Source organism: Lottia gigantea (assembly GCF_000327385.1).
Source record: "Lottia gigantea unplaced genomic scaffold LOTGIsca_44, whole genome shotgun sequence".
NCBI lineage: Eukaryota > Metazoa > Mollusca > Gastropoda > Lottiidae > Lottia > Lottia gigantea.
In genome coordinates this window covers 370,914-383,885 of record NW_008709540.1, presented here as the reverse complement: position 1 = coordinate 383,885, position 12,972 = coordinate 370,914, and the positions used below count along the sequence as shown (strand labels likewise).

At 35.9% G+C, this 12,972-nt stretch overlaps 2 protein-coding genes across 2 annotated transcripts; both read right to left on the bottom strand.

Annotated features, from left to right (window-relative positions):
* Positions 1 to 796: 796 nt before the first annotated feature.
* LOTGIDRAFT_217974 (hypothetical protein) lies at positions 797 to 2,539 on the bottom strand (the record flags this gene model as incomplete). The annotated part of the gene is made up of 3 exons (XM_009060697.1): positions 797 to 1,043; positions 1,796 to 2,070; positions 2,443 to 2,539. 3 exons carry the CDS (start codon positions 2,537 to 2,539, stop codon positions 810 to 812), a joined length of 606 nt encoding a protein of 201 aa, XP_009058945.1. The 3' UTR covers positions 797 to 809.
* A 2,602-nt stretch (positions 2,540 to 5,141) lies between these two features.
* On the bottom strand, positions 5,142 to 12,040 carry LOTGIDRAFT_233805 (hypothetical protein; the record flags this gene model as incomplete). The annotated part of the gene is made up of 2 exons (XM_009060696.1): positions 5,142 to 7,982; positions 11,968 to 12,040. 2 exons carry the CDS (start codon positions 12,038 to 12,040, stop codon positions 5,947 to 5,949), a joined length of 2,109 nt encoding a protein of 702 aa, XP_009058944.1. The 3' UTR covers positions 5,142 to 5,946.
* Between the last annotated feature and the right edge of the window lie 932 nt (positions 12,041 to 12,972).

Genomic DNA, 12,972 nt, shown 5'->3' with positions numbered 1-12,972 from the left:
CACTCTTTGCACCATCTAGGTTTACTCACTCTTTACACCATCTAGGTTTACTCACCCTTTACACCATCTGGGTTTACTCACTCTTTACACCATCTAGGTTTACTCACTCTTTACACCATCTAGGTTTACTCACTCTTTACACCATCTAGGTTTACTCACTCTTTACACCATCTAGGTTTACTCACTCTTTACACCATCTAGGTTTACTCACTCTTTACACCATCTAGGTTTACTCACTCTTTACACCATCTAGGTTTACTCACTCTTTACACCATCTAGGTTTACTCACTCTTTACACCATCTAGGTTTACTCACTCTTTACACCATCTAGGTTTACTCACTCTTTACACCATCTAGGTTTACCCACTCTTTACACCATCTAGGTTTACTCACTCTTTACACCATCTAGGTTTACTCACTCTTTACACCATCTAGGTTTACTCACTCTTTACACCATCTAGGTTTACTCACTCTTTACACCATCTAGGTTTACTCACTCTTTACACCATCTAGGTTTACTCACTCTTTACACCATCTAGGTTTACTCACTCTTTACACCATCTAGGTTTACTCACTCATTTTACAGTCAAACTGTGAGGGCAGCAGATAGTTTGAGACATACCATGAAAAAGACTGATTCCTAGTTAAAACAACATTTTGCTCTCTTTACTAAGCAATGAAAAGAGTTCCAGGATGTACATTAATATCTTTCGATCTGCAATGATGCTAAATATTCCATCAAACTAATTCATTAAATTACTATATTTATTTTACAATTAATAACAAGAGTGAAAATGAACACAAACAAATTACGTAGCTTCCATAATAGCTCGCTTTCTTTTCCTATGTTTTTTCACCATGTCTGACGTAACAAGTTTTTCTGTTTCACGAGTCTCCCATCTCTGAAAGTCAATCAAACCTTTCTGTCCGGCTATAAATAAATGTCTCTCTGTTTCGTCGAGTTTCTGGGTGAGTCTAGAAATATCTTCGTTTAAAGAATTCTGTGAAGAATCCATGATGAGTCGAATCCTGGCTTGTAAAGTCTGAAAGAAACAAATAAAATTGAGTTTAGGTCATAGACTTAAACTCTGGGGTGGGCTAATAAAGGCAAATAGCACATTTGTCAAGGGTTTATGAATTAATTTGATAGCCGAATCTGTCCAAATCCACCATTTCAATATCCTTTTCACTCAATTAGTCCTGTTAAGGACAAAATTGGCTGCCAGTTATGTTTAGTGGAACAAACGTAAATTGTACAAAAGGGATTCCATAAAGGCGGCTAATTTTTATAGCTACATTATACTCCATGTGTGACAAAATCACTAATTTGTGTACAAAAAAGGAAATTTCATTTTGACAGCTACTTCATGACTAGTAGTACAAAGGTCCTGTTAAATAAAAAATGCATCTTTTGTGTTATTGATTAAATGGAGACAAGTCCAAAATAGAATAATATATGGAAATTTTCATTATATCACTTAACAAATGTGTTAAAGAATGAAGTACTTTTTAACTCACTTTTTGGCCTTCGGGGTCCTCAAAGTATTTAAAGCTAAGAGATAAGTAAGAGGGCAATACTTTTAATAAGTGGTTCAACTATCATAGGGACTGTTTAAACCAAGTTCAGGGATTTCCACCACTAAAAGGTCTCCATCCCCTGACAAAACTATCAACAGGCATTAAATTGACTAAAAGAGGGGTTTCAAAATGCAGAAGAGCAAAGGTTAAAATAATATTCCCAACCTACTGGCTACGAGCGCCCATTCACCTAGTTGAGCCACTACTTTCAACTCACCTTTAGAAGTGACTTGGCAATGTCACTGACTTCAGGGTGCTCAAAATTTAACAACTCAGAACCAAAATTATAGAAATACGGCCCTAACTGATGGAGGTCCACTACTGAAGCATCAGCTGTGAGGATTTCCCTATACCCCTCACGATATTGTCTGGGCATCTCTATACTGACTATCTGTCTACGTCGACTACACAACCCCCGGGCCATCCAGTAGGGAATTTCTAACTTTGTTCCTGCAACCAGATCATCACTGTCACTACTACTGTCTAGGTAACCTGGAATAAAACAATAATTAGGTTAAAACCACACTATGAAGTCAGGGTAGGTACCTTTTATGTGGGTTGCATACTGGTCCTATCTAAACTTCCTGCTCAGACATAATAGGCCTACACAAAGGTAGAAAACTGCATATGATTTATTATAATATATACGGTGGTCTGATCTCAACACACTTGATTATGCTACAAAGTAGTCAAACAGCTAAGTAAGCCCTCAACAAAGCAAGGAAGATATGAACACTGGAACTTGAGAAGGGGTTACTGATATACATGGACTGGCGACTGCTATGAGACCACGCCCACTTCTTTCTTCGCAAGTTTGAAGTTTGTTGACAAAGTATCAAAAAACAGATCTAAACACGATCTTACCTAATCTGTAGATAGGCATTTCAACTTTACATGGTATCCTCTCTTGTGTGGACAAAATTCCGTCAATACTGAAGTAGTTATCGCTTAATTTCGCCATTTGAAATTCACGATCGTGGAAAAGCAGTGATAAAAGCCGCCAAGTTGTTTTCATCTGAGGTCAAGGACGATTACGGACCGGTTATTGTGAAAAATCATATTTATATTAAATTTATTGAATTGTAGCTTTTATTCATATGAATTGATTATCAAGTCATTTGTCTCTATCAAGTCATATTTTACTCCTTTACCATAGTATCTACCTAAACAGAGAAAATATGCTTGAATATCTAAGCTTACAAAAACCGGTCCCCACCAATATCAACTTCCGGAATTTCCAACACACGTGGGTTTGTTTACATCAAGATTGTGGACTAAAATCGAGCTAAACACCTACAGGTAAGTGACTCTACGTGTACATAATTTTCTTTTGAGTTGACAGATTTAAATTTTCTTCGGTGATTTTCATCTTATGATGATCAAAGTTAATTTAAGGTTCGAATCTTCAAGTAATACGAATCGTACGATGGGCAGCCAAGAGTTGTCCCCCTTAGTGAGGGATTGACTAATTTCCGAGAAAGGTTCACATTATAAAAACACTAAGGGAGCTTTCAGTCAGTCATCTACCAACCAACCAATGTCTTCTCTTGTCCTGATGTTTGTCATGCGTTTAGTTAATTGAATATATTATGGTTTAAGTTTATAACATAAATACTAGCTACATTAGGACATTGTTATATTTATGAAATATCTGTTAGCGGGGCTTATCATTACAATAAGGTAAATTATTGCTGAGAGTTTTACCAACTCAGAGAGGATTCATGAATTATTTGTGGGTTAGGAACATTGAATATATTTGCAGTTATTTCCCCTCAATAAATTAAATCTCTCTTAAATATGTTGCCCAATGCATGCATCCCAATTCTAACTAGATAACGAGGAATGAAAAATCTCAAAACCGCCAAGGGCGGTCCCATCATAAAGTTCAGTGTTTAAGGCATGAATTTTTGGTCTTGGCCGAGTAAATAAGATATTGTTTCTGACCTTTCTGCTTGCCATCTTTTGAAATTTAATGCCATGACTAACGGGCTATATAATGTCAAATTCAGCTACTAAAACTTTGCTTCAATGTCTAGTGATCACAGACCATAAAGAATATTCGAAAGATTTCAACAAAAAATAATTTTTATTAGTATAATATATCATCAATATCATACGTTAGATACGATATAATACAATATAGCCTTACAGAACAAAATAATGGCACAGTTGTTACGCTTTGTTTCTTCTCTAATTTAATACAAAATAAAATTCTAAGAAAGTAAAAGAAAGAAATAACTATATTTCACATAAAAGGCTTACAGTTAATGATCCTGTTGACCATCTGGTCCATGGTCAAACGTCTTGGCATCGATCTTTCTCGGATTCAGTGGCGTTCCTAGGAAACATAGGATGAGAGGTGCTGTGCAGGGGCCACAAAATTTTCCAGGGGAGCCACAGGTCATTCTTCGACTATGTAAAATAATAAAATATTTGTAAGGGGGTGGCGAGGCAAAGCCAGGAAAGAATCTTTTCATGCCACCCACCCCTCCTGCACTAAAACCAATGCCCTGAAATTATGAGTGAAAATGAAATATTTATAGCCATTATAGTTATAAATGAGTGATCGTTCTCCAATTCGTCCAATTTAGATGCAGTGTGCAACAAAGGTTATTTCCCAGAATGCAGAATTAGCCTATACCATTTTCAAAGAGCAAGGGCATTGAGTCAATATCTAGCCCACCGATCTATGGAACAACTCGCCTATCTAACTGACCTATCTATCCCTAAACCTCAAGAAAAGATATAAGACAACTAGTCTTGACATTATTTGATTGTACACAGTGTCCGAGACGAAATCAATAGCTGATTGTTTGAAGTTCTAATCGCCTTCTGTCATGGTTTTACCTAGCTATTAATATTGGTCTTATTAATACAGTAATCCGATTAGTTTACTTTCACTTTATATCCGTCTTAGACTCAGATTTATCTTATAATGTCATTCACACTTTGTCTAAATTTTCTTTGAAGATCTTATTCCTTGGTGCTAGCACGAAGGTCACATTCTAGTGTGGTCTTAACCCTCTTGTCGACAGTTTCAGGGTGCTAGTTTGAGGGGCGCATTTGACATTGCCTAATTCTTCTTGGTTGATCCGATTCCTTGGAGCTAGTATGAAGGCAACATTGTCAGCTTGTCTAAGCAATCAGATAATCAGTGCTAGGAGAGGGGATTCTGACCTTGCTTCAACCAACCTGCAGTCAGTTCATAGGTTCTAGCATGAAGGGCACATTATTATCCTACCAAAACCATCTTTTAGACAATCCAGGGTTCAAGGACAAAGGGCAAACCAGTCTAAACAAGTGTGTTAACAGTTCCAGAGATCAAGCGATCACGTTGTTTGAATATCAAGAGCTCAAAGGAATGAGTTTTAAAGGTCTAAATCGTCTTATTAGTTTCTGGAAAAACCTGGACGATAGTTAGACAGGTCATTCTAATTTTGGCTATAGTTTGGAAGTAAAAGTGTCATAAAAAGTTTGGTAGGGGGCATTACAATAGATTTTTAGTATTCGCCCCGGCCTTACTGTTACCAGCAGTACTGAGTACCAGTAGTAATAACAATAGTAATGTTTATAAGTATATGAGGCACTTTAACAATATAAAATAATATACACAAATTATCAGCAATATGAACACCATCCAATACAATGCAAAAATTTTTGGTCCCAATATCACGATCCCGAAATACCAACATAGCTATGGAAGGGCATAACACAAAATATCTGTATTATCTACATAACATTAGTGAATTAGACATTTCTACTTAGCATCGACTTTTGGCACTGATGCCCTTCCATACATAGCTGTTTTGTCGTTATTCAAATTTCCAGTTCGCATTAAATGCTTAAGTGAATGCAGCCGTCTAAATATCTGCTATGCTAGTTGATAGCTCAATTTCATCCATTTCATATCACTTTAAGGAATAAAAATCTGACTTATGGTTCTCATACAATTCAACACGATTGTAAATTAGCTGGTAAAACACATATTTAGACATAAAACGAAACATCTGACTCTATTCCAGCCTCTATTTCGATGTTTCGGACTAATTTAGACACTAGATACCTTTAAATTTGAAAACTGAAATTCTCATTAATAGATTAAAATCAATCTTTTTGCAATTTATATTAAATTTGTAAAAAATCATCTGTTATATACACAAAATATACATTCTTTAAGAAGATAGCTCAACTCAGCAGCCCCTTCCGTGATCCATATATAGCTCCTTCACTAAAATCTCTCAAATCCTCTCCAATTTTTATACGAATTCTGTGACCCATGCAAGGTTTTGTCCATCCTGATTTTTTCGATTTTTACGATTACTGGTATGTAGAATAATCATAATAATAATAGTCATACAATATAAAAGATTACAAATTTGATGATTTTTCCAAATAAACGGCGAATTTATCTTTCTTGTCTTTATCGTGGTAAGAAATGATTAATTTGGGATGGTAATTAGTGTCCGCTTTCTGAACTATCAAAGTTTCTAATTTATCTTTTGATAGACCTAATTGGAACAACCATTTTGTCGCTTCCTCCCTTGTAAACACTGCCGAGAATTTAGGTTTCCCGTAATGATTGGAGACGTCTAAGTAAGACAGTTTGCGTCCGGCTTTAGCGTTTATTTTTACTGTTCTTTGTAGTTTTGGAGTCGTTAACCCGTAGTACATTTTAAAATTAACTTTTGGCGTATCGTTCTGTTTTAACAGAATAAAGGATATTTTCTGCTCGTCCTCGTGTAAGATGTAACTCTGAACTAAAGGATGGTAACCCTTCTCCAAATACAGCTCGATTAATTTCATATATGGTCTCGGAAAGTGGTGAATACCGAATTTCATTTGAGTATTGTTGTCGTAAGCACCTTTTCTAAAAATGGCAAGAAACGCATGTCGCGAGTCGTGTGAAATGCTTTTATAGTTCTGAAGGAATGTCATATTATAGCCCCGACCTTCCAGTAAGATCTTTTGCCTCAATAATTTATCCCCCATTAACCCATGTTGAACAATGTAGTCGTGTTTGTCCAGCGAATATTTTGGCGGGAGTTCGAATGGTTTTGAAATGATGGTGAAGTGAGTGTTTTGGTTTATATTAGAAGCACTAATCCACTGTAAGTCGAGATTTTCCAGTTTTAAGGCATTGATGTAGGCACCAAGATGATGTTCATTTAGCTTGTATTTGACCACCATCTCTCTATAGCCTGTAGAATTACACAAGTCCGATAGATCGGCGTAGAAAAGGTTAAAGTCGGACTCGGCTTTAAGAGATGACACCAATTCGTGCGATTTGTGCTTCAGATGTTGTAGACCTTTTCCATTCATCAGAAACACGAACGAGTCAACATCGTGAGCTTCTTTTGGTGTGGATTCATCTTTTGTTTTGTGATAGAGAATAAGGTCGTCCGTGTGTGGATCGGCTAGAGTCCAAATAGCACTGTGAGAATTGATTTTAAAGCCAGCGCCATACCAAGTATCACTATGTTGAATTGGAGCTGCGACTGGTCGGAGAAGCAGTTTTTGGAAGAATTCATCTTCAAGCAGTTGTCCATGGTGGTTCGTGTCTAAGCATCGCATGAAACGCATCAGATCGTAGACGTTAGACTGCCATCCTAAAGCGGAATCAATATCTTGAGGATCCAAGATGTCGTACAAAGAAACGTCGCGATCCTCGAAGCTGTCAGCTGGCTTGTCCGGGTCCGTCATGCTCGTTCCCAGATTCACGATCTCGACATTATCGTCGTAGCCACCAATTCGAGTGTGCCACATTCCACAAGGCACTAAAATGTTCGTTTTTATATAATCCTCATAGCTGGTTTCGGCAACTTCTTCGATGATTCGTCCTAAAATAATGTACCCGAAATTAGAATAAACCATTTTTGTGCCAGGGGTAAAGTCCAACTTCTGCGAGAACATGTATCTCATGGTTTCAGATGGCGTCAATGGTTCCGAGTGGCCCATCGTCTTCAGAATGTCTGGCACTTTGTGACCTCTTTTGAGGTAGAGTTCGTTCATAACAGGATCGTAAATTGGTCCTTTAGACAGATCCCAACCAGCAGTATGATGTAATAGATGATCCACTGTTATGTCATAGATCCGTGGATCCTTGAGATCCTGAAACGGTTGGATCATGTGTAAGACGCCTTCTTTACCGAAGACCTTCTCGTCCAGGCCTAAAAGTCCCTTCTGAACGAGCTGCATAATGGCTATCGCCGTGAAAGACTTTGATACACTGGAAACTGGAAATAGAGAACTGGCCGATAGTTTGTTATCAAAGCGATCCGTTCCAAATCCTGCCGCGTACACTAACTGTCCATTTTTCATGGCGGCCACAGAACCTCCTTCATACCCATGTTTATCAATGAATTCTTCAAATTTGGCACCAAGTTCATCCTTGGCTTTAGATTCACCTGAAATAGAGAAGAGGATGTCTATTAAACATGTTATTTACAATTTTCTCCTTGCTGGAGTAGATATACTGGTTTCTACTATCCAAGCTATAACAGCTTTGTACAAAGCTAAGAATTGTATGGGGTTTAGATCCCTTTCGAATTCTTGATTCTTATACCACTTTAAAACTTTCATTTCATTTCATTTTCAAAACTTTCATGATATTGCCTACCAGTGTATACTTGTTTTTTTGCACCCCAAAAATATTTACTAACGATGACATTTGACCTCGCATAACAGAGCAAAACCTTTGAATGGGGCGGCTCTTTTCAATTGTAATATTTATGTTAGGATAATATGAGATATCTGTTTATATTGCGAATAATGAGATTTGAAGGTTCACCAGTACACAGGCTCTCTCGACTTATATTTAAATGACCAATATCTTTTTAACAGTGTCGTATCATGGTATTAATTTTCACGTATCAATGACAGAATGAACCGAATGCCTGTGTGTAAGTAATATTGATAGGTGATAATAACCAGTCAGTCCTGTAGTATAGAGATAAGTAGAGTAATATAATATAATAATTAATATCTAGAATACAATCAATCAGTTCAAACTGTCAATTATCAGTCAAATATCATTCTATCTCCTTCTACAATCAGTCTCTATATAACAAGTGATATATATAATGATAGCTTGCTCTTAGTTTAAATTGCTACAAGAATTTAGGATTAAACCAATATATAAGCTCTGTGGAGTATTAAAATTATACTCTGAAAGTATTTCTTGTAGTTTTTGTAGGGATTGAACCCTGGACCTTCAGGTTAGCGAGCAAGCGTCTTACTGAGCCACCACGGCTCCCGACAAATTGTTCAAGTCGAAACATTCTTGTTTCCAATGTTATGGATCATGATATGATAATTCCAGTAAAGTCGTAATCTGTCATTTGTCAAGAATTCGTGCTGAAAACTTCTGCTCGTGGGATTTCAATGGCCGATTCGACTTCTTATCTTTTCCCGTCTCCATTATATTAATTTAGTACTCAGCTATCTTTGATCCCAATTGGCCATGCTCATTAACGAGGTGATTAACCTTTGACATAATGCGGTTCTACAGATTCCAAGGACGATGTTTGATGGTTAAAGAGGGGGTATGTGTCGGTTTTATCAAAACAGTAATTGGGGCCCAATCCTTTCTTGCTTCCAGTGTTCAACATTGCATGTGCATGTATGTTTTGTTATTGTATTTTGCAGTTTTTAATTCAAAATAAAAAGTGATATATGTCGTATGTGAGCCACCGTAGTACAGGAAGAAATCTTTGTTAAAGGGGTAACTTCTGTCAGCTTTATTCTATATGAATAATTCCCTCTCAGCAATATATGGTTTTCGTTTAATATTCTATTTATGGGAGTAGTTCTTGATTTGGAACTTCATCATTGCTTCAAATGCAGTCCAATTTTTAGAATTTCAACATCAGCCTTCTATCCAAATCTTCATTATGAATATTTCAAAATATACTCTGTAAATTGGTGCAAACTGCCACTTTACCGGTTAATATTATTATATGTTATTATGACAGATGAGGATTGGACAAAGATAACATAAATTGACTGATAATCTCTTGAGTCTATCTAAGATGAACTGTTGGCTCTTTACCATAAAGTCGTTACAATCAGTCGAACTAACCAATATTTAACGATATGATCTGGGGTGATATATTCCACATCCTACCATACTAATAGGTTCGATCAAGGACGACTTCGTAGACAGGATGCACGACATCCTAAAGGTTGATAACTGCCACCGTTTCTAATCTCGGAAGCACTGTCAGTGGCATCAGAATCTGTCTCACCTTAGGGATGATTCGACCTAGGAATGTTTAGGTTCTAATTGTCCAAATGTGTCTTAATTGTATTTGTGAAACAGATTAACAAATAATCTATTCCTTGAACATTATCAAATGTATTATCATTGCCGACTAAATGAGAGAATTTCTCCCATTTTTATTAAAGTGATACCCTATTTAAAATGGTGTCACTGTTATAATGCTAATAAGAAGCATCAGCCGGGGATTAAGATATAATGATAGCTTTCTCTTAGTTTGAATTGGTACAAGAATATAGGATTAAACAATATATAAGCTCTGTAGATTATTAAAATGAAAGTATTTCTTGTTGCTATTTAAGAGAAAGGTCCACAGATCCAGAGAAATTCTGATTTTCCCAAGAATTTAGTTCGATGCCTTGTTTTAAATTTTACTTTGTGAATACTTCTGACAACGATCCCCCTCCATATTCAAATACTAATTGATCCAGTTATCCAATATATATATCTGTTAACGGAAACGAAATGCTAGAATGGTTAATTTACGATCTTAGACTGTCGGTAGAATCCCACTGATCGATCAGGCTCCTAGAATTCAGAAGACAGAAGACAATCAGTGTAATGAATAGTTCCACAGTTTTCAGACTTCCGATTTGTCTGTAGAAAAGGCAACTTGAGATCGCTAGCCTGACAAACACGAATAAAGAAAGAATCGTCTCTTGATCACTAACTTGACAGATCAGAATAAAGGAAGAATCGTCTAGTTCAAAGTTAAGAATAAGACCGAAAAGAGTAGAGGAAACACGTTCTAATTCATACGTTTCATTTTTCATTACCTTTTGAGGTCAATGGGGCCAATTTTGTGTTTTGACGGCAATCGAATTTTGGATTAGACTGTCAAACTCGATAGGTGTTATAAAGACAGAAACAACAGTATTTCATAAGGAGAACAACTTCTAACAGCTGGTCCTTTGCTAAACTTTTTTCGAATCATCCGCACCCATTTACAACTGAGTCGACTGGAATTATGAATAAAGACGATTTATTCAAGCTCATCGGACTTACACTCGCTGATCGAGATAAGAACCCACAACCGCCATTTTTTACGTACGGTAACAAAGCAAATGACCTAATGCACATAAAGAAGCAGCGTAGGCCTAGTACAGTTAAACTGATATTACACTCTAGATTAAGTAGAAACTAATTTAATTATTTTTCCAAATCAATGACAAATCATTACAACAACTATCAAATCAATATTATAGATCATGTTATTATGTTTAATGTAGAACAGCTTCAAATACAATTACTGGTGAATTACGGTTATAATTCAATATAATTGAAAAATGCAATTTTCCCCATTAAACAATTCTGTCTAATCCGAATAACGTGAAACGGAAAACAATATCCTCAACACAAACGAGAAATTATCATTAATTTGATCGATCAAAACAAATAAAAAAAAATCGATGTTCAATTTTGATTTAATATAATCTAAAACAGTTTTGAAAATTTACAATACAATGGCAAACTTTTATAGCCATCTACCAAATCGAATCTGAAATTAAATTAAAGGAAATTATGAAATCATTGCGGATTACAATGAATGATGTATTTTGTTGAATTCTAAGTATGTTTTCATGATTAGACTTGCTGTAGTCTTATCGCTGTGGTAATTAACAATAACAGGTATGTGTATTAACATTGTTCATGATTGTATCGTATGTTCCTCGTGTATTGATTGTAGGTTTGTATTTGTGTTTTGGACTGACATGGAAATCTTGTTTCATTAACTGTTGGTGATATTCTGCCAATATTCGTCTTACCAATTTGAACAAAAACACTCGTGAAAATATTCTGATTGTCTTTTATTACTATTTCAACAAAAATGTGCGAAATTCCACAATTATCCCTGTAATTCCTGCAATTTATATAATTACTGTTGAGCATTATAATTTGTTGACGAGTTATTTTTTCTGTATATCTGATGAAAGTGTTTGTTTATTGAAGGCAAGGTTTGCCAAAACAATTGAAATGAATTCTTGTTTTTATCTCACTATTCTATGTTGTTCTTGGCAGTGACGACGAGAAAGGGCAAACACCACGCATAGCCAGTGAACCATTGGAAAATAGTTCCTGTAATTTTGTTGTTTTTCTCACTCAGTGGCATTCACCATTCACTAATTTAGTCATTGCAAGATAGTTGCCACCATTTTGGACAGTGGCAAAAACCATTAACATTGCCATTGGGAAATAGTCAAGTTGCTATACAATTTTGCAGTTTTTGACAATGTTCTAGTTTATTGGCAGGTATTGCATTTGTTACATTTTGATTCAAGAAATTCAATTGCATTAAAATCTTAGTGGGTCATTGAAAGATATTTGCTGGAATTTGACGATGTCCGAGGAAGAAGGAATCCCAGCATCTGGTATCTTGTGGTTAGGGATTGTCGTTGTTTTACGTGGATGGAATTTGCCCAAAAATAAGTCATAAATGTCCCATGTATACATGAAAATCATTTCAGAGTGAGCTGAACTGGTGGTACTTAGATTTTATACAAGTAATAAGGCAATTTTGGGAACCTTTTTAGGTGTGGAGAAATGTATATGAGACAATAGAATTAGTGTTAAATGGTAATTGATATTCACGATACAGAGTGAGAGCAGGTGCGCGGAGTAAGATATGTTTTATCAGGGTGTAGTGCTACTGGAGTATGTTTATGATTTTATTTATCATGGTGGTGTAGATAGAGTCGTGGATAGAATATAAACACTGAACAATCAGCTTAATGTTCCTATACTACACTACAGGAGACAAGCTTATTATTAATCGACTATAGCAGGGGTTTTCAACTAGGGGGTATTAACGCCAAGGGGGTAATTTATGATTTTTTGAGAGGTAATAAGGCGCTCTGTAGTCTAGAATAAAATGTGTGGACAATCATCATTTAATTTATACTATATACAGCCATCCTATATTCTTCAACTTAAAAAGATTGCAGGGAAAACCTGGGAGAATATCACGAAATAGTAAGGATTAATAATAGAAGAAGGGTAATGCAATCTATCATGATATACATTGGTTATAGAAAGGAAAAGGTTGAAAACTCCTGAAATATAGTCTAAACATTCCAGTAAATGTAAAGAGAGGCGAACTCTTGTCAGTAGAGTTATGAGAC